The sequence below is a fragment of the Lissotriton helveticus genome, chromosome 11, assembly GCF_964261635.1.
Source record: "Lissotriton helveticus chromosome 11, aLisHel1.1, whole genome shotgun sequence".
Classification (NCBI taxonomy): Eukaryota; Metazoa; Chordata; class Amphibia; order Caudata; family Salamandridae; genus Lissotriton; species Lissotriton helveticus.
In genome coordinates, this window is record NC_136072.1 from 111177687 (window position 1) to 111199192 (window position 21506).

Below are 21506 nucleotides of genomic sequence, written 5' to 3' on the forward strand. Positions count from 1 at the left end.
CAAACGCTGTCTGTCCTGTAGATAGGTAGCTATTGCAGCTAGATGTAAGTGTATGAACGTGTACGCTAAATTTGAACGTTGTAGATGTAAGAGATAAGATATAATGTTGTGTATGGAAGCGTCCAACGGATTGATTTGATTGTTGTTACAGTAACCGACAAACCGCTTCCATTTTGCTGCATAGCAAGCTCTTGTGGTAGGGCGCCTAGCCTACTTGATAATATTCATACAGTCTGGCGGAAGATTAAGATAATCAAACTCTAGGACTTCAGGTGCTAGATCACAAGGTTGAGATGACTGGGATCTGGATGTCTTATCTCTCCATGGGTCTGAGTGAGAGGATTGGGATTAACGTGTAGTTTTTGGTGAGGAACTACTGATAACTCCAGTAGGATTGTGAACCAGGGTTGCAGCCCATGTGGGAGCAACTAGGATCAGTGTCAGGTACTGCGATATGAGCTTCCGAACCACTCATGGAATGACTGGGAGAGGCAGAAAAGCGCAAGCAAATGTTCCTAACCAATTTATCCATAGTGCATTGCCCTTGGACAAGGGATGCGGATACCTGGATGCGAAGTTTGGGAATTTTGCATTTAGGTGGGTGGCAAACAGATCTATCTGTGGGAAGCCCCGCATTTGGAAGAATTGGAGGAGTACTTGAGAGTGAAGTTCCCATTCGTGGATTTGCTGTTGTTGACGACTGAGCAGATATGCAATCTGGTTGTTTACTCCTGCAAGGAGATATATTTGTTTAGGTATGGCCCATTTCCAGATGCTCTGGATTAGCTGTGAGAGCTGAAGAGAGTGTGTCCCCCCGTTTTAGTATGTAGTACATTGCTGTCATGTTGTCTGTGCGAATCAGGACACCTTTGCCTAGTAGATGAAGTTGAAAGGCTTTCAATGCTAGCAGTTCTAGAAGGTTTATGTGGAGTCGTTGTAGCTGCAGAGTCCACATCCCCTGAATGGTATGTGTTTGAAGATGAGCTCCCTAATCAGTGAGCAATGCTATTCTGTTAGAACTATCAGTGGAACTGGGGCGTCGAATGGCCGCCCTCTGGAAAGGTTTTTTATGTTACACCACTGCAGAGAGCGATGAGCGCGGCCAACCACCAACACTGGATCTGATATCTGACCTTGAGCCTGGTTCCACTGACGTGCTAAGCATTCATGTAAGGGACGCATTTGGAGTCTTGCATAAGAAACAATTAAAATGCAAGATACCATCATTCATACCCGAGCTGGTAATGAGTGTTGAGACTGAAACTGCGCTATTAGAGTTTGCATGTTGCATATCCTGACTGGGTTGGGATATGACAGCTTTTTGAGTGTCTATTGTGGCTTCCAGGTACATTTGTGTGTTTGATGGTTGGAGATGCGATTTAGAGAGGTTTACTGTGAACCCCAGGTCGTGAAGCAGTTGGACTGTTTTTCGAGTGTGTTTTATGCAGCTCTGTTGCGAGCTGGCTTTTATAAGCCAGACATCTAGGTAGGGGAAGACGTGAATGTGCTGTCTTCATAGATGAGCCGCGACTAGTGCTAGACACTTGGTGAAAACTCTGGGTGCTGTAGTTACTCTGAATGGGAGAACTTTGAATTGATAATGTTGTCCATCCACCACAAACCGGAGGTATTTCCAGTGAGCAGGGTGAATGGGAATATGGAAATATGCATCCTTTAAGTCCAGGGTGGACAAAAAGTGGCATTGCTGAAGGAGTGGGAGCGCTTGTTGGAGTGTGACCATATACAAGTGGTCTGCCTGAATGTACCCGTTTTGGGAATAAAAAGAATTTCTGGGAGTATACCCTGATCCCTTGGTATTATAATGAGACTGGTTCTATAGTGTGTTTTTCCAAGCTTTAGGAGAGTGAGATGCTCTTGTGACATTGCACATGATCTTGGAAGGATATTTGGGGGGGTGTCTGTAAGATGCAGGCAGTAAGCATACTGGATAATTTGTAGTACCCACTTGTCTGAGGTGATTGAATTTCAGACAGGCAGGAATTGAGAGAGCCGTCTCCCGACAGGAGTGAAATGATCGGGGGATAACGGAAGCAAGTCACGGTTTGTTTTATGGGGAAGTGCGGGTAGAGTTAACTTTGCTTCTTCCCTTACCGTTGTTTCTTCTAAAACCTCCTCTGAAATAACCTATTGAAGAGGGGGATTGGTTATTGCTCTTGTAAGAGGAGGAGGGATTTCTGGTGGACACCGTTTTTGAACAACCCCTGTAGAAGGGGCGGTGAAAGAAGTAGTGGCCGATAACTCCAAAACCCCCATGGACTTTGCGACCTCAGTGTCTTTTTTCACCTTTTCCAGGGAGGTATCAACAGTTGGACCAAAGAGATGCTCCTTACCGAATAGTTGATTAAGGATGGAGGTTTGCACCTCCTGCTTGAAGCATGATATTCTTAGCCAAGCAGGTCTGCGTAATAGTATACTGGTGTTGACTATGTGTGCTGCTGTGTCTGCTGCATCTGGGGCACACCTAATGGAAGTAGTGGCAATAAGTTTACCATCCTGAATGAGGTCATTAGCCTTAGAGAAACTCATACAACATCTACCTGATGAATACAAACCTAACTCATCGTAATGAGCCATATCATAGTGAGCCAACAAAGCTTGAGGGTTGGCAGTGTGCCAGTGATTTCCTGCCTGTGAAGCCACTCTTTGGCCCGAGGCATCAATTAGCTTAGACTCCTTATCAGGAGGAGGGGCCTCGCCTGTGGTTTGCGAATTAGATCTCTTGCGAGCGTTAGATACTACAAGAGAGTCTAAGGGAAGCTGGTCCTCAAATGAAAACAGGGTCAGTAGGAGAGGGTTTGTATTTTTTGTCCACTCTAGGCGTAATTATCCTGGATCTTACTGGGTCTTTAAATACCTCATCTGTGTGTTGTAGCATGCCTTTGCGCATTGGTAAGCTGTGAGTAGCTCTTTGGGAAGAAGTAAGTGTTTCAACGAGGAGCAAATCCCCTTCTAAAGGCTCTTTATCGAGCTCCACCCCATGATATTGAGAGGCCCTATTAAGGAGCTCAATGTACCCAATGTTGTCGTCAGGTGGGGAGGGTCTGGAGGGATACAAGTCAGGGTCATTACATGTGATTGGGTCTGTCTGATAATCGTCCCAAGGTTCAGTGTCCTGTAACCTATCCTGATCCCTCATCTTCATCCCCTTCATCCTGTGAGTCAGGTGAAAGTGGAGGTGGTGGTGAATTTGCTGGTGAAATTAGCAAGTTAGGATCAATGGGAGAAGGAAGTGAGATATAAGGAGGAAAGGGTTAGTGCCCACACTTTTCTTGTGAGGAATGTGGTAGTCCTCTGATAGGTCAATTTTTCGTTTCTTTGGAAGAGTGGCATGAATATGCCCTGTTTGAGGGTTGATCCCCTGTTTTTTCTGTTTCGGATCCGATGGGGGCGCATCGGACCAAGGATCTTTAGTGGGAGAGTCTTTGTCTTTATTTATTTATGCATTTTGTAGAGCGCACAAATACCCGGAGGTGTCTCGGCGCTGCAGAACAACAAAGCAGAGTAGATTATGAAGAAAAAGAGAAACACACATTTAGCTACCATGGCATAGATCATGTTAAGAGAGACCCTAGAGGTGGTAACAGAACGATTCAGTTACGCCGCAGAGAAGTTATGTGGCTCATGAAACTTAAAGCCGTAGAACTAGGCCTTAACATTGATAATGAATTTGAATATTATTTAGGCCAGGAGTGAAATGTACTTACCAGTATATGTTTGAAATTGTGTATTGTGTATATAATAGCTATGTGCTCATTCTATACTATCCTGTCAGTGCCTATACCCTCTCTATCTGACTATTCAGAACTTGGATATAAGTAAGATAACTAGCTAAGATAATACTTGATTTTTTCTCCCCATGTCATTAGCCGCAACCAATTATATTCATGATAAATAGCTATGATGATGAAGGTAGCAGCAATAAATAAATTGGAATGCCCATTATTCATTAAGTAGAGATAAAAGCAATAAATGGTTTATTTTGTCACTTTGTGAACGGATTAAATATATATGAGATTAAGAAGATGCCTAGGTAAAATAGATAATTCACTTACGAAATCGTAGTTGTAGTAAGTATTAGGACTACTGTAATTAAATTGGATATTTTATTTGTAATTTACAATGGGAATACTTGATAATAACACAAAGTTAAGATGGTACTCGTGACTTGAGAGTCAAATAAACCATTTAAAGATGGAGCTGACGCAACATGCGTCGTAACATAAACTTTAAATTTCGACTGATATGGTTTTAATAATAAAATGGGCTACTGTAAGGTGGCGCAGACGAAGCGCGTGTAGAGCGATAACATAAAATACTAAGCTTGGTAGGTGCCTATTTTCGAAAATTATAATAAGTCACTTTAAGATGGCGCTGATATAGCGCACGTTGCATTACAAGTGAAATAACCAGGCAAAGATGGAGTCTACACTTCAGGACTATATATAGCCATTCATAGATGGCGCTGATATAGTACGCGAAGATAGCCACTCTAAGATGGCGCTGATATAGCACACGATGTATTACAAGTGAAATAACTAGGCAAAGATGGCGCCTACACTTCAGGACTACAAATAGTCATTCAAAGATGGCGCTGATGTAGCACGCGAAGATTTACCGATGGGTCTCCAAGATATACGGTGAGTGGAATGGGCAATAGATACTCATATTGCAGCAAGATTTAAATATAAAATAAGGATAAGACTCTTATTGTCGTTACCTTTGCTTCATAGAACTATGGACCAGAACTAACTAATATTTACGGGACCTGTGACAAGGCATAAACTACAGGTAAAAATAACGAAAATAAGATCTGATATAACTAATCTGCTACAGTTTGATTAGAACTATTAATTAAAATAGAGTGATAATCGAGTTTAGTTATTGATAAAATTGTCTAATTTTGTTGCTTTATAATAATGCCCGCTACGAAGGGACATTAGGATTTAACTATCAGGCTACACCTGATCAAGTAAGAGGTGAATGTAAGCTATGTTGAAAATAAAATACTTCTGAGTAGGATAATTGTACTGTAATATTAACTACTTAGAACTGATAGTAAAATTAGATTAAAACTGACATATAACTTATTACTTCAGAAGTACGAACGCAGGATAAGGACACTCAAATACCGACACGCTAACGATACCGTGCTACCGAATTGTCCACTTCTTACTAAAAGGTGAGCAAGTGTGATATAACGTGAAATGTACTATATCATTTACTAGAATAGATTTTGGGCAGTGGCTCATGACAGGGGATATGTTGTTGTTTGCTATTACAGTCATAACGCCTAATAGGATACAGTGGACAGAACCCCACGAATATGATTTAAACAGGATTTGTACTGGTATGTTAAATTTACAATATATGGAATTTCTATTTTGCAATTACCTTTAGGTTCTTCCACTGATTATACTGATCTGTTTTGATTTACTTTTATTTCTATACTGTATCGCACTTTGGTGAATCTAGTTTTTTGCTTGGTAATAGGGTCTACAAATGATGACTTTACTACACCCCACAAATTCTTGGTGATCTTCTCTTGAAGATTAATTTATTAATATGAAAAATATATAAGTAACATTCTGTTACATACTGTAATTATTTACAGCCCTGAAGAAGTCTTAATGTCCAAGACGGTCTAGACGAAACACGTGTTGGCTGTTATATTGAAATTATTTTGGAAGAAGAATACTGTTTTGGTTTGGATGAAGAAAAGTATATGAATAAAGAATAAGAAAAAGTGAAGAAGAAGAATACAGATTTGTGGACTTTAATTGACATTTTGAGTGCTCGGTGGATCATTGGTAACTGGTCAGACCACATATGTGGTCCTATTTGAAGCTGAGGCAACAGGCTCATATCTATCTGGAGCACCAAGTACTTTGTTATTAGAGAACTATTTTCCTAAATTTGCTGTGCGCTCTAAGAAACTGTTGCCAAATTTGTGTTGGATAAGATAGATCATTGGCTAAAGAGCCAGGTCTTTATGTGTTTCCTGAAAACTAGCAGGGAAGGGCTAGTCGTGATGTTGGAGGGAAGCCTGTTCCAAAGTTTGGTGGTGGCATGTAGGAACGATCAGTCTCCCCATGAAGCCTTTTTTGTTAGTGGAACGGTAAGAAGATTAGTGCTGGATGATCGGAGTTGTCTGGAAGGGATGTAGGGGCAGAGAGACTGCCTAAGAAAATTGGGACCCGTTGAGTGGATAGATTTATAGGCAATGCAGAGCGCCTTGAACTTGGCTCTGCTTCTGATCGGGAGCCAATGGAGCTGGCGAACCACTTTGGAGATCGTAGCAAATTTGGGGGTGCCTGTCAGGAGTCTAGCTGCCGCATTTTGAATTAGCTGAAGTTTGTTATACACTTTTTCTTGAGCATTGATCAGCAGTTCATTGCAGTAATCTACTTTGGCCATTATTAATGTGCTGATCAGTGTTTTGCGGCTGGGAGATAGCGAAGACGTTTTTTAAATAATTTTGATAGAATGAAATGCGGATGAGACTACAGAATTGGCATGATTCATAAAGGTAAGTTTGGTGTCGAAAGTGACTCCCAAATTTCTTACTTTAGTGACTGGGAGAGGGGGTGGACCCAGATCAGATGGCCACCAAAGGGCTGACCAGGCCGGGGTAAGCTTACCGAAGATCATGACCTCAGTCTTACTAGAATTCAGCCTCAGAGAATTATCTGCCATTCAGGAGCTTATAGCCAGCATTCCATTCTGAAAGTTGGCTGCCACCCTATCACCATCATTGTGTATGGCTAACACAAGTTGAGTGTCGTCAGCGTAGGATGTAAGGGACAGATTATAGGATTTGATGACCCTCGCCAAGTCCAGCATATAGATATTAAATAGCGTTGGACTTAGCGAGGATCCTTGAGGGACACCACATGGGAATGAGAAGACTGGAGATGTGAAAGTACCTAGCATAACAGATTGTGAACAATTGGCCAGAAAAGACGCTAGCAGGGACCTAGCTCGCTGTCCAATTCCTAATGCAGTGACACGGTCGATCAAAGTGGCATGATCGACCGTGTCAAATGCAGGACAAGAACCGCAGCTCCTCCGTTATCCATTATTTTCCTAATTTCATCTGAAGCTTTGATAAGTGCGGTTTCTGTGCCATGTCCCTTTCTAAAACCGAATTGCGTATCATCAAATAGATGGTTTTGCTCGATGAACTGGGTTAGTTGAATGTTCATCACCTTCTCAGTAATTTTTGCTGGGAGGGGCAATGAGGCAATCGGTCGGTAGCTAGATGTTTCAGCTGGATCTAGATTAGATGTTTTGATAAGAGGCTTAATAATTGTCTTTTTCCATTGAATAGGGAAGATTCCAGTCTTAATCATAGAGTTGATTATGGTTGCCAGATTGGCTCCAATAATATCCAAGTCAAACTTGAGGATAGCAGGAGGGCATGGATCCTCAGGGGACGCAGATTTTGAAGATGATATGAGGGGCAGAATGATATCGGCGGTCACTACGGTGAATTCATCAAATGTTGGGGTCTGGACACCCAGGGTAGTGTATTTACTAGGGTCACTAGAATCTCCTAAGGATGGGGCTTGGACGACAGGTAATCCCCCAAACAAGCTGGATTCGGTGTCGAAGATTTCAGCTCCGAGCCTTTGGGTGTCGAAGGTTTCGGCTCCGAGCCTTTGGGCGTCGAAGGTTTCGGTTCAGAGCCTTTCGGTGTCGAAGACTTGGACTTGTGTTTCGGCGCCGAAGGTGTTGGTTTGGCGCCGGAGTTGGGTCGGCTCAAGCTTGAACCGAAAGGCTTGTCTTTGTGTTTCGGAGCCGGGCCTGAGCGTCAGACACTTTCTGTCAGTCCCCACCTTGGCCCGAGGGCAAAGGAGGGACGGGAACCGTTGTCTTATGTTGAGGGGGCAGAGGGGTATTTTACCTCACGGTACACTGACCGGGAGCAATCTCCTCCTCTTTTTCCATGACGGAGTCGGCTTCAGACACGGAGATACTTTTTTCTTCTTCCTCGGCTCCTTGAGGTTGATGTTCAGTGTCGGAATCTTCGTCGAAGATGTCCGGTGCGGAGCCACTCTGGTGTTGCATTTCGTGTCATCAAGCCGGACGGTCACGCAGTCTTTTCCGATCGAAACGATCAACATGCGTCCCAGTCGTCGTGTTCCGGGAAAAGCAGAGGCTGCACTCTTTGTGCGTGTCGGTGCGTGGAAAGTTAGCACGACACCCGGGACAGAGCTTGAGTACGTTCCATCGACAGCTAGTGCGGTCGGCGCAGGTAGGCCCGACGGCCTGCCACGAGTTTTCCCGATTGAAGATTTTCGGAAGTGAGACGATGCGCGTCGAATGGGGAACCGCAATCAATCACAATATCGTCGAGGGTAGTGGATTGCACGCCGAAGAGGTCCTAAAACGGTACCAAACCAGAGCGCAGCAATACACATCCGAACCCGATGGCGGAATAAAACAATCTAAGGATGGAGTCGATGCTCATGCGCACTATCACCGAAAAGAGGAGTCACCTACCTCTTGACTGGAAAGACTTCTTCAAACAAAAACAAAGTGCAAGGATCTGAACTCAAAACTAGATGGCGATCCATGTATAGCATGTGATCTACAACTCGCATGCCTCGAACAGAAAGTTTCAAGAGATTGTATACCTTGCCTAAAGTGCTAATTTATGACACATATGGGCTTGACTATTCACGGTTTAGAACTATCAATGTGGATTTGTGATGGAAAAACTTCTCAGCAGGGCATCCATTTCCTGGTTGAGAATGTGCCCAAGTAATCCAGTAACATCAGTTTACAGAAGGTATGTTCCCTTAAACGAAGAAGAACAAAGTTCTATGATACTACCACCTAATGTAGGGAACCAGAGTATAATAATCTTCTTCCATCACATAATAGGTTTGTAACTCAAAAATGGGGAAACAGTTGTCAATTAATGTTAGCATCAAAATCTTAACTGTCACATCTCAATTGTTTAACGAATCTCAGTGTTGCCCCTATAAAGGATACTCACATGACAGGTCCCTAGTGATGTGCATTTACTGCGACTTGGTAAGAGATACCGATGCAGAAGTGCTGGGTTTCAAGGTCAATGACATTCAATTATTTACCATCATTATGTAGCGTCTCAAAGCTAATTGTGCCTCTACTGATATTATTGTTAGATAAAGGGTTCTAGCAAATGCACAGGCAGGACAGGAAGAAAATCATTAGCACTGCAGATATAAATTGCTACCCGATACCACGATGGACACTGAAAAAACAAATACAACCTTTTAAAATAGGGTAAACTCCCTTCAAAGTACTTTGAATGAATAGCTGTGTAGCAATACAAAGGCGCCATATAGGCAATCACCCTTTGTTTAAGAGGTTAAGAAACCAATTTAGGTATTTATTCACCATTCTTGACCATCTGCCAGCTTGGCATTCTTCTTTGAGTTTCACTATGGTTTTGAAAAGTGCAGACTCACAACCATGCTGCTTGCGTCATATCACTCTGAGCATCTTCATTGAGCATGTTCAATACAGCCACTTTCAAACTGCTTACCAAGATCACAAAGTAAAGCTATAAAGCCAAACAGGTAGAAATATACTACACTGACCTAACTGGTAAGCCAGCAACACAGTTTACAGACACAGATCAAAAATGGTCTCTAAATTAAAGAACTCCATATAGGCCCATGGAATGCATTGCTGCTTTCAGATCCTTCTTCAATGGAGTACAAGAGAATATAATTACACCCAAATGGAACAGAAATCTGAGCTTCCTGTTAACATCTTTTGTTCCCAATTAATGATACCACTATGCATTAGTCATAAGGCACACAAGATATTTAAAAAAGTTTTTTTAACAATGTTCAAGATACAGGTAGAAGGAGCCAAATATGCAATCCATGAAAGATTCAAGGTGAAAAACTGAGGAAAAAGGAATCAAGGACAGTTGAGAAACTCCAAATGGTGCAAGGGAAGAGAACTGAAATGTTAGCAAACAATGTTTACCTGGTAAGGTATTCTGATTTGCAGTTTTACATTCATTAAATGAGGGACATGTGCCTTTAAGACCTAGGTTTTATTATATTTCTAGCTGAAGGTTTAAAAGTTTCAAAGCACCATAACATTATCACCTACATTTTTTTTAAAGCTTTCAAGAGATGATGTTAATGTTGCTTACATAGATTTCACAAAAATTTCATATGAAGATTTGGATTTCAATTCAAGATAATAAACTAAATTAAAGGGCTAAACAGAGTGTTTACATCTGCTCTCCAGACAGAGGAGCTGACTAAAGGAGGCAATTTAGCGGAGAACAGCAAGGGCTGAAACATCACATTCTTTAAGTAGCTCTCATGAATGCAATAGGCTCTTCATACTTAGAGGTAAATTAACCAATAAAAAATGTAACTTACACAAACTGCATTTATATCAGATAGATGTCCTGTGAATGTCTGTCGGCACATTCCATCTCGAATATCCCACAGCTTAGATGAAGCATCACAGGCACCAGAAACAAATGTCCTCATGTCAGGACTAAGGGAAAGGCTCATCACATCACCAGTTTGCCCTGTGAAGGTAGTAGTCTGCTGGCCAGTTTCAATGTCCCAAAGTGCACTGGAAATCAGAAAATTACATTATCAAATGACATAATCATCAAAAAGAAAGTATATATTAAAATGGGCGATGTGTAATCTATTATTACTTTTTTTTACTACTGACACTCATGGGGACTCTGAGCCAATCTACCCAGGGGTCGTAAGTGGGCAATGGATAAAGAGGGGCATACAACTCCTCTTATCACGGAATTAGGACTTGAACTGCCATTTTTGAAAAGATAATAAAGAGCGGCCCCTATGGATGGGATGCTACAAGTGGAGGTGGGTGGAGAGTTATTGGGCTTGTCCATGGGCACTAGCCCTCCACCCCTTGGGCAGAGGTGCTGGGGTTTCAGAATAAGGACCTTGGAAGTCCTTAAAAGCAAGCCTGTATGTCTTAGGCACTGTTCTACTAGAGCCAGTAGAAATCATCCGTGCGGTGGAAGATACTCTTGCCGCTTAATGAGCTTCTTTAAGGATGGGCCTGCCAGAGGCTTCAGAGTCAGCAGTCGAGGCTGCTTTCCTGCAGATGGTAGTTTTTGGTGGCTAGCACTGCCAGGGTACCAACATGGCGTTTTGCTTCGAATTGAGCCTGGGCACTTTAGTGCAGGAACTTCTTTGGGCTCGAAGACCGAATGAGGTTGAATGACATGGATGGATCCTGTCTCAGTTCCAACACCTTACCTCAATGTTGACGGGGCGCACCTGTGAGGCTGTGGCATGGCTTCTAAATTTCTTTCGACAGTACTCACGACCCTAGACATCATCTTGACATGCAGAACCGCGCTGAGGAAGGAGGACTGAGCACTTTCGTCCTTTGACTCATTTGTTTTTGGCCTCCGAGGAGTCGGAGACGATAATTTCTGTGATGGGCTGGCGGACGGGAATGCCTGCAGAACCTGTGTCATCCTATTTTACGACATTGACTGGGTTAGCGTCGGCGAAGATATCCACAGTTTCCTCAGTGTACTGCAGGGAGACACATATTACAGACATGTGTGTCAGCCCAATGATATCTGGCGTGGCACTGAGGGCATTTCCTGAAGGGCGTCCATTTCATCACCCTCTACGTCTCTTTTTTTTCCAGAGTCAGTATGGAAGGGAATGAGCCCGAGACGTGAGGGCACCCCAAAGATCTTGGACGCAGACTCTGGTGACAATCTTAGAAGTGCATCAAGGGAGAAGAAGAACGACCACCAAATATTTTTTCTGATGACGAGATGAACAAGTTACTTACCTTCGGTAAAGATATATCTGTAGGAAACATACGTTAGTTATAGATTCCTTACCTTAGAATTATTCCCAGGAGTCAGACTGGATTCGGCAAGTTTTTCGTCAGCAGTAACTGCACGTCGAAAGGTGGTGTCGGTTAGCTCTGCGTTCGTCGTTGGCGTTGTGGTTACCGGGATGACGTCGCGGTAGCTACTTAGACGCCGCCCTCGTGCGCTGACGTCAGTTCTGTACATGACTTTCCGCACCAGAAACGCAGGGCCATGCAAGACACTGACCACTGGTGCACAAAACTAAGGCCCTGATAGGATGTCCTTCACCCTAGAAATCAGTTTGCAGAACAGGGAGGATCGGTGGGGCGGTAAGGCATCTATAACTAAATAATAATAAATAATAATAATACTGAGCTTATATAGCGCATGGTTACACTAGCCAGTGTGTCCCCGCGCTTTCCAGTGGCCCAAGTGCTTCCCACCCAAACTACTGACCCTAGAACATACTAAACCCTAGGAAACAGCAAGGTTTTAAGCTCTCTCCGGAAAGCTGACTCCACGAGCTCCATATGGAGCTTGAGGAGAAGGGTATTCCATTTGCGTGCCGCCAGGTAGCGGAATGATCTGCCTCCCATTCTCGCCCTTCTGATCTTGGGGACCTGTAGCAAAGCGGCACCCTGCGACCTTAGTAGCCTAGTAGGCTCATACGGTGTTAGCAGGCTGTGCAGGAAGCTGGGTCCATTCCCTTGAACAATTTTGTGACTAATACAGAGGACCTTAAACTGGATCCGCTCAATAGGCAGCCAGTGCAGTGCTCCCAGCGACTGTTTGGCAGAACATCTCCTAGGGATCATCAATATCAGACGTGCGGCAGCATTCTGTATATACTGCAATCTCTGGAGACACCTCGAACTTGCGCCCAGATAGAGGGCATTCCCATTGTCCAGCCTGGAAGTAACCAAGGCATGGACCAGGGCCCTCCTCGCTGACACAGGGAGCAAGTCGAGTGTTTTCCTCAGACTGTGAAGAATGCCGAAACAGGTGCCTGCCACACGCCTAGCCTGATAGTCGAACGAGATCTTGGAGTCGATCCACATGCCAAGGTTTTTGACTTGATCCCTAGGAACAGGCAGGGGCCCTAGGTCCTGCGGCCACCACGCAGAAGTCCAGACCAATGGGAATTTGCCCACTATGAGCACCTCTGTTTTATCCCCATTAAGTCTGAGGCAGTTATTGGCCATCCAGCTAGCCAAATCCTGCAGACAGGCCGCAAACCTACTAGCCCCGTGCTCAGCCGGCTGCGTCAAAGCCACAACCAGCTGAGTATCATCGGCATAGGTTACCACCTTCACCCCATACTGTTATGCTACCGGAGCCACGGACAGATTAAAATGGGTGGGGCTGAGGCTTGAGCCCTGTGGGACCCCTTGATTCAGGACAAAAGCCTCTGACCTGTGGGACCCCTGCTCAACACAGAAGCTACGCTCATGAAGGAAGGATTCTAGCTATTTCCATGCCATTCCTGCCACTCCCCCCTGCCTCAGACACTGTAGCAACTAACTTATGTTTCTTACAGATAGATCGTTACCAAAGGTAAGTTTCTTGTTCATCTGAAAGAAACAGTTAGTTATAGATTCCTTACCTTAGAATAGATACCCCAGCAATACCCACCCCGAAGGTGGGTCTGCGAATCAAGATCACACCAGAAAGTCCTGGAGAACAGAACGGCCAAATAAGCCGTCCCTCCAGACTTGGCTATCCAGGCAGGAGTTTTTGGTGTCTGTGTGCAGCAATGCCCACATAGCTGCCCGAGATGTCATTCAGAGGAACTCCACGGCGCAAAGCAGTAGTGGCTGCCGTCGCCCTGGTGGAATAGGTGCATAGCCCCACTGAAGGTTCCTTTTTAGCTAAAAAATAGCAGGCTTTAATACACAAAACGATTCATCTAGAGATGGTTTGCTTGTGTAGTGTACCTGTGAAGCTGTACTCCTTGTCAATGTAAGCCAAAAATATAGGTCCCCCCTCCTCGAATACTTCCAATAAAGATTATATCAATAGTAATCTGACTGTAAAAATTATGTAGCCCTGGGTACCTTCGTATTCCAGCCAAGTATAAAGACGCCAGGGGTAAGGTATTCTTACTCTGTTGGAATGAGAAGACGTGCAGTAGAAAAGGCTACTCTGGTCACAGGAGCGTCTACTTGTTGATGCCAACATGAGTGGTGTTGTGTGCAGAGTTAACCACACTCAGCGTAGTACTTGTTGCCCTCCTCCCCAGATGATCCCTGACTACCATAAGCCTCTATAGCAAAGATGAGTTGCTTCCAAAACATGTTCCCTGTGATGCTTTAGGGAACATTTATATTTCAAGTCCAGAATCTCTTCTAAAACAATCTTCTTGAAACCTGAGTCTTCTATGGTAAAGAGTTTTGAAGAAGAACAGAAACAAACTCAATAAAAGAACCCTCCTTGGCTTGCACTGCCCAAGGAAATTCAATACTTGTCATTCCTCCACAAAGGTGCTCAGTCGGCTTACCTCCTGCAGCAGGGTAGAATATAAATGGTTGTCATGAAGGTGGAGATTAACTGTAATGTGAGACGTTATTGTAATGAGTAGGGCATTTTTGTTGATGGGGTACAATTTTTGATTAGTTGAAAGCTTAAAGCTTCAAATTTCTGATCCTGCTGTCTGTTATTGCCTTAGAACAAGGTAAAGAGAACATTTATTTTGGTATGTATATCATATTACTATAGTACAAAACTAGCTAAAAGGCAGCGGACTACTGTACATGGTCAAAAGCAAGCTTAGTCTTTGAGTAATATAGACAGGCAAGCTGTTTTGTGGACAGTTACTGCATTGTAATGTAGTGGTATTAAAGAGGGAAGTCTACTACTCTTCCCTATTTTGGAGCAGCGTTAGTGGTCTAGATGGGATACAGGGATATTCCAGATCCTGTGTGCATCGATGGGGAAAAGGCTGTTGCCTCATTACTTCTTTTTTTTTTTTTAAACACTTTTTTTGTCTGCAATCTGATGGTGTCCTGGCTGCTGCAATCTTATGTACCACCCACTAGAGATGATGGGTTTGTCTGCAACATAAGCAGGGGGGCTGGTTGGGATGGCTTTGTAAATGATGTTGCTCATGTTGAAGGTGGTGCGGGCTGGCAGGGGAAGCGAATGGAGTTCCATCAGGGTGGGGTGATGTGATATACTTCTTCAGGCCCTGGATGAGACTTGCTGCAGCATGTAGGGGTGCCAGTGTGGAGTCTGGGAGGCCATGGCTTCTGGAAGAAGTGTCTTGATTTTCTTTAAAAGATATAGCTCGTACCAGGCAGTCTTAGTTTTGTTTTGGCTGTGTGTTCTTTCAGGGACAGGTTGGTGTCCAGGGTGAATACAAGTGAATAGGCATTCGGTGAGAGTTGGGATTTGAAAACCTAAAGGTTCATGTCATTGGGCATGCAAATATAGTTCTGTTGTGGTTGGGTTGAGCTTCAAGTAGGCACTGTACATTCAGTATGATGTGTAAAAGGTGTTTGAGATGTTGGATGTCTGAAGTAGATGAGATTTCAAGTAGAATTGTACCTAAATTGCATATTGGTGTATCTTGATGCTTGTTATCTGTGAGTAGAGCACCAAGCAACTCTATGTAGAGGTTGAAGATGACAGGAAGCTGTATGGAACCCTGGGGGACTCCTCTTGTGAGAGGAATCCTTTTGGATTTGGAGGTTCCCATGTGAACAAACTGGTGTAGACTGGAAAGATTGTAAGAAAACCAGTGCAGGACATTGCCCATAAATCCCACTTGCGACTCAGGTTGGGTATGAGGGTGGGATAGCCGAATGTATCGGAGGCAGCTGAGAGGTCCAGGAATATCAGAGGGCATTGGTCGTCATAATCTGCATTCTGGTCCAAGTCTCCGTGCAGTCGTATGATTTGAAGACTATCAGTGGTGCAGGAGATGGTTAGCATGGATGTGATCTTAGAGTTGAACTTAGAGTGCTTTTCAGTGATCTTGACGATTAATGTTAGGTGAGTAGACTGGTAGTTGGTGAGCTCATCTGGGTCTAGTGCAGGTTTCTTTGGGATTGAGAAGATTTAAATAGTCTTGAGAGCTTCTGGGCAGGTGCCTTGAGCGAGGGCGGCATGGACAATGGGGTAAGAGCGCTTCCTCAGAGCTTTGATGAAGGATGATAGTAAAACATCATCTTCATAAGAATGAGTTTCAAAGACTAGTATCAAAATTAGTATCAAAGACTGGACCAAAATTATCAACAGCTCGCTCCAACAAGGAACCATCCCAGACTCCCTCAAAGTTGGACAAGTCACTCCTTTACTAAAGAAACCTACCGCCGACCCATCCGACCTAAACAACTACCGTCCCATCACAAATATTCCCACTCTCGCCAAACTATTGGAAAAATGCGCACAACTACAACTGACTAAACACATTGATCAGTTTGATCTCCTCAACCCTCATCAATCAGGCTTCCGAGCAGGACACAGTACTGAAACTGCTATGACTCACATAATTGACTACGCTCTTCAAATCCTAGATCAAAATGATACTTGCCTCCTCATCCTTCTTAATCTCTCTTCAGCATTCGACACTGTTAAACATGAGAATTTACTCGAACTTTTGAACACAAGAATGGGTATATCTGGGACTGTTCTCAAGTGGTTCACCTCCTTTTTACACAACAGGTCGCAGAAATTCAAGAGTAACAACCAGATGTCCTCGCCAATACCTGTTTCGTTAGGAGTCCCCCAAGGATCCTCCCTATCACCAACTTTGTTCAACCTAGTTATGGAACCTCTCACCACCTTGCTACAAGCATCCAATGTACTTTTTCACATGTACGCAGATGACACCCAACTATATCTCAAATTACAATCCCCCAATGACATTTTACTCCTGAATTCAACGATCAGAAACACCCAATCCTGGCTTGCCGACAATCATCTCAAACTCAATGCTCTGAAAACAGAGTTCCTTCTGATCTCACCTCCCGCGAAGATCTCTACCACTCAAACCTGGCTTAAACAGCTAACTGCACTTAATGTCCAACCCACCATAGTGGATTCAGCTAAATCTCTAGGCATAACTCTCGACTCCAATCTCAACATGCAGCATCATATCAGCAAGGCTACTAAGGGAGCGAACTTCCAAATCAATACCCTGAGGAAACTTAAACACTTTCTGCCAGCCAAAGACTTCCAAACTGCAGTACAAGCACTAGTAATCCCACGAATTGAATACGGCAGCATCGCCCTCTGCGGTCTCCCGCTAACGACTACTGCACCCTTAAAAGCTTCTCTAAACTCTGCAGCGAGACTCATCACTGGGTCAAAAAAACACTCGCATATCTCCCCTGACTTGAAATCCTTGAACTGGCTGCCTTTTGAAGCCAGAATACATCTGAAAATAGCCTGCATGACATACAAGACTGTACACCTGAGCTCTCCCGGATACCTCACTCAGAAGCTGTCAATCTCTGGCGGCTCTAGAAACACTAGAGGCACAATCAATCTTCTGGTAAAACCTCGAAGATTCCGGAAGGAAAAAACTTATAAACGCTCTTTCTCAGGAATGGCACCCAGGATTTGGAACTCACTCCCTCCTGAAACCAGGCTCATCTCCTCCTTCACACTCTTTAAGAAAGAAGTAAAAGCTATTCTCATGGCCAAATACATCTGACCTATTAATGTGGATCTGTAAAGACTCTGCACTGATCTGTATTATTCCGCTCGATCCCTACGATTAGGTGTTTTACCTGTATTTTTGTCTTACCTGACTATATATGCACTCATGTATTTGTAATATTTGCATTATTGTTGTACCTGTACTATTTTACTTCCTAATTACCTGCTTTTCACTCTCTTGTTGGTATTCACTGCATTGTAAAGCGCTCTGATATCTGCAAAGATCTTGTTCGCGCTATATAAAACTTTCAAAATAAATAAATAAATAAATAAATAAATGGCCCAACCTTTCTTGGCGTCAACATAGCCACATAGAGTTGGACATCCACCCGGAACTGTTTTGTGCGATCCAGACAGAAGGAAAGCGCACGTTTTGGGTCCAGACGGTGTAGCCTTTCTTGTGGAGGCGGAAAGAAGGTGGACAAAGTGATGGTTTTGGCCGATGTTGGAGGTGAAATCTGGATTCGAACCTCTTGTTCGTCTGCTTCTTCGTCGAAGATGTCCACCGGTGCCAGGGCCGACTGCCGGGCCGCCATGCGCGCCACGCGCCGAAGCCGAAGAGTCTTCGTCGAACGAAACTTTGAACAAGCCATACAACTGGCTTCATTGTGGTCCGGCGACAGGCACTTGTTGCACACCGGGTGGACGTCGATGTGTGGGTACTTCGATCCGCACACGGGACACTTCTTGAACGGGCTCCGTTCCATGTCGTGTTGTCGAGGGTCTTGCTGCGTCGACTGGGCCTCGATCACCGAAGAGTAACTCGACTCCCTGGAAACCCAGCTCGGGAACTGAGTCGGGATCGAACCGGGGCACCGAACGCAAACAATACCGACGGATAGCAAAAGGCCTTTTTGGCCTCGAAAAGTTTAAGTTTATTCCGAACTGGAGATATACATCCGAACCCAATGGCGGAAAAAAACAATCTGAGGATGGAGTCGATGCCCATGCGCACTGTAGTCCAGGGGAGGAGCCACCTGTCTCGTGATACTTAGAAGACTCTTCCAGGACAACAATGTGCAATCATCCGGACCCAACACTAGGCGGCGATCTATGCTATAGATATGAATTCAGCAGCCCACATGCCTCGAACATATATATATATATATATATATATATAACCTGTGTGGTGGTCTTTCATTTTGTATTAAAGGAGTTACATATGGTAAAACAGCTGGCTTCACATGCCCTCTTGAGTTAAGCTTAAGACTGCTTTGTCCATGCTACATCTAGGATAGCTGGTCTATAAGGTTGACTTTACAACCATCACCATAAGGGCTGTTTGGACTGATACAGGGTGCCCACTAGAATAGTGGACATCACTTATCAGACCAACATCTCACAGGTGTTTGATGGGCCTGAAATGTTTGACTAGGAAGGTTTGGAGGCTGCTGCAGAGGGGGTGGGGGGTGGTTGGAGGACTGGCCCTCCCGCTGGCCCTCTGAACCACGATGTCCTCGGCAGCGCGAAGGTTGGGGAACTTGCGCCGGACTGTGGCTCTGGGAGGGATGTAGAAGGGCACCCATTCCGTAGCCACAAAAGGATCGAAAAGCAGACTGCGCAGGGCGGCTTGAGAGGCCCAAGGACTTGGCCGTAGCCTGTGAGTCTTTGAAAAGCTCTAGAGCGCTGTCCGCTTTGTCGCCAAAAAGGCGACGGCCAGCAAAAGGCATATCAATGAGAGTATTCTGGAAATCCCCCGAAAAGCCAGTCAATCTCGTCCAGGCGTAGCGCCAAAGGGCTACCAATGTGGAAACCGTCCAGGCTAGAGAGTCAGCGGTATCCAGCCCACAAAGTATGGTAAACTTGGCCGCGTGCCTCCCGGCAGTGACAGTCTGGGAGAGTAGTGTCCGGGCCTCCTCCGGGCACTGAGACAGCACTTGCGCAACGTGTCCCACACAGAGTGGGAATAACGGCCCAATAGACATGCAGTGTTTACTGACCACAGTCCCATGCTGGTGGAAGAATAAAATCTTCTTTCCAAGATGATCCAGCTTCTTGGATTCCGTATCTGGTGGAGGGTTAGGGAATGCGCCCTTGGAAACAGAGGCTCGGACCACCAAGCTCTCAGGGGTTGGGTGTTGGGAGAGGAAAGTGGGGTAGCCCAGGGCCGGGCAGTGGCGTCAGGCGATCATCCTATCCACAGGAGCACCTGTGTTGTGCCTGGACCAAGTGCCCAAAAGGATGTCGGTGAGGGTCTCATTAAACTGAAGCAGGGGCTCCGTAGAGCTCACTTGCAGGGTATGCTCAGACATGAGTCCCTTGCTCACTGCACCATCAGGATTCAAGCAAGCCGGGCCGAAGACGGCTGCAATGCCAGAAACCGGTCCCCGGAAACTTGTTTCCTTTCCAGTAAAGAATTGGCTTGGTAGTTTGGTCTGCCCTGTTCCCATGATGCACTGGGCCAGGGACAGACTAATTTGCATATAGCCAGGGTCTGAACTGGGATGGTGCAGTGAGCTAAAAAACGGTGATGGATCAAGCCCTGATCTTTTGACTGGGTATGAGTGTTCTGTTTAATTCAGATGCTCTGTCCATCACCACCCCCTTTTCTGAATCACTTGCGGTTGAAGCACCTCCGTCAGGAGGAGCTCGAGTTTGAGAGCCTCGGCCGGCCTAGGCAACACCACTGCATATGACGCTCCTTCCTTCGTAGTCACAGTAGGAGGAGACAACATGCCACGGTCAGGAGATGTATAAAGACCACTGGCATCCCCCAGGTCCTTTCTCTAGTCCGGGTCATACTCCAATTGGTCGGCCAGAGGGTCACCTGACCCCTCCCAGTCCTTCTACTCTTCCTCTGGGTGCCAATCTGGCCTAAAAGGGTCCCCAGGAGTGAACAGGGGCACAAAACCCCACCCGATCCAGCGTCGGGCGACGTCGGTCCGGCTTCGTGCCACATCAGGATGGAGGCAGGGGTCAACGTCAGCCCGGGGCCCGACCGGGGTCAAATGGGGGAGCGGTGCCGAAGGAAGTGGCGCCCGTGGAGGTGTAATAAGGTCAACCGGCGCTGATCCGGATCCAGGCCTCGATCAAAGGGGGCCTCCGGCGCCAGAGTCGCCAGCGGAGAAGGCCTGGGCCCCCAACCAAGTCCGTGGGGCCCGAAGGCGCACTGGCTGGTATCGTGGTCCGAAGGAGGGACCCCCGAAGGGCCGCACCCCAACAGCACCACATCCTCCAAGACTGGATCCAAACCAGTCTGCGCCGGAGCCACTGCTGAGGAAAGTCTTGCACCGGGCAAGGGATCCGCTGACGTTCCAGGAGGGTAAGATGGAAGAGGAGGAACCAGCGAGGCCTACAAAGCCGCCGCATATGCCTTCCTCTGGGCTGTCGACACCCCCTTACCGGGAAACGGTAGATAAAGGGACGATACGCGGGGCTGCATCACCCGCGGAGAGCCCACGCCCCCAACAGGCCGGGAACCAGCCCTCGGGACAAACTGCGACACTTACCCACAGGGGAGCGACGCTCTTGCGGCGCAGGAGAGGGATGAGGACGACGACAGCCGCTGCTCTGAAAACCTTCCGCAGAGGCTGAGCGAGGCGACGAAGCCAACCTGGACATGCGTGCCGAAAGACGTTTCATCTAGCGTTCCCGCCGCGACTTCGAATTCAAACCGCTGGCACGCCTAGCAATCAGTGGAGCCATGATCCTCCCCCAAGCCCCACATGCAAATGAGGTGAGGGTCCATCGTAGTCATCAAGCGGCCACAAGACGAAAAAGTCTTAAAGCCCGAAGGCATCCGCACACTGTTCCCACGCCACGAAGGATAGAAGGGAAAGGCCTAAATAGGCCCGGAGCATGAACCGGATCTGCGTTGCACGCGGAAAAGGAAAAAACTGACGTAGGCGCACCAGGGTGGAACTTATGTGACCTCACTGACGTCACGGGAGTCGCCTGGGCGGAACAGTGTGATGGCGTCCCCCGGCGCGCAGGAATGCTGGGCAAAAAGTTTTCGGATCCAGTCTCACGCCTGGGGATAATTCTA

At 45.7% G+C, this 21506-nt stretch overlaps 1 protein-coding gene across 2 annotated transcripts in view; it reads right to left on the reverse strand.

The window, feature by feature from the left end:
• GNB4 (G protein subunit beta 4) overlaps positions 1–21506 on the reverse strand; it is a 708510-nt gene that overhangs the window by 83817 nt on the left and 603187 nt on the right. For both annotated transcript variants that reach the window (XM_078665739.1, XM_078665738.1), the window contains one exon: positions 10416–10617. In XM_078665739.1, coding sequence (XP_078521865.1) covers positions 10416–10617 — 202 coding nt within the window. The remainder of the gene's footprint in view (positions 1–10415; positions 10618–21506) is intronic.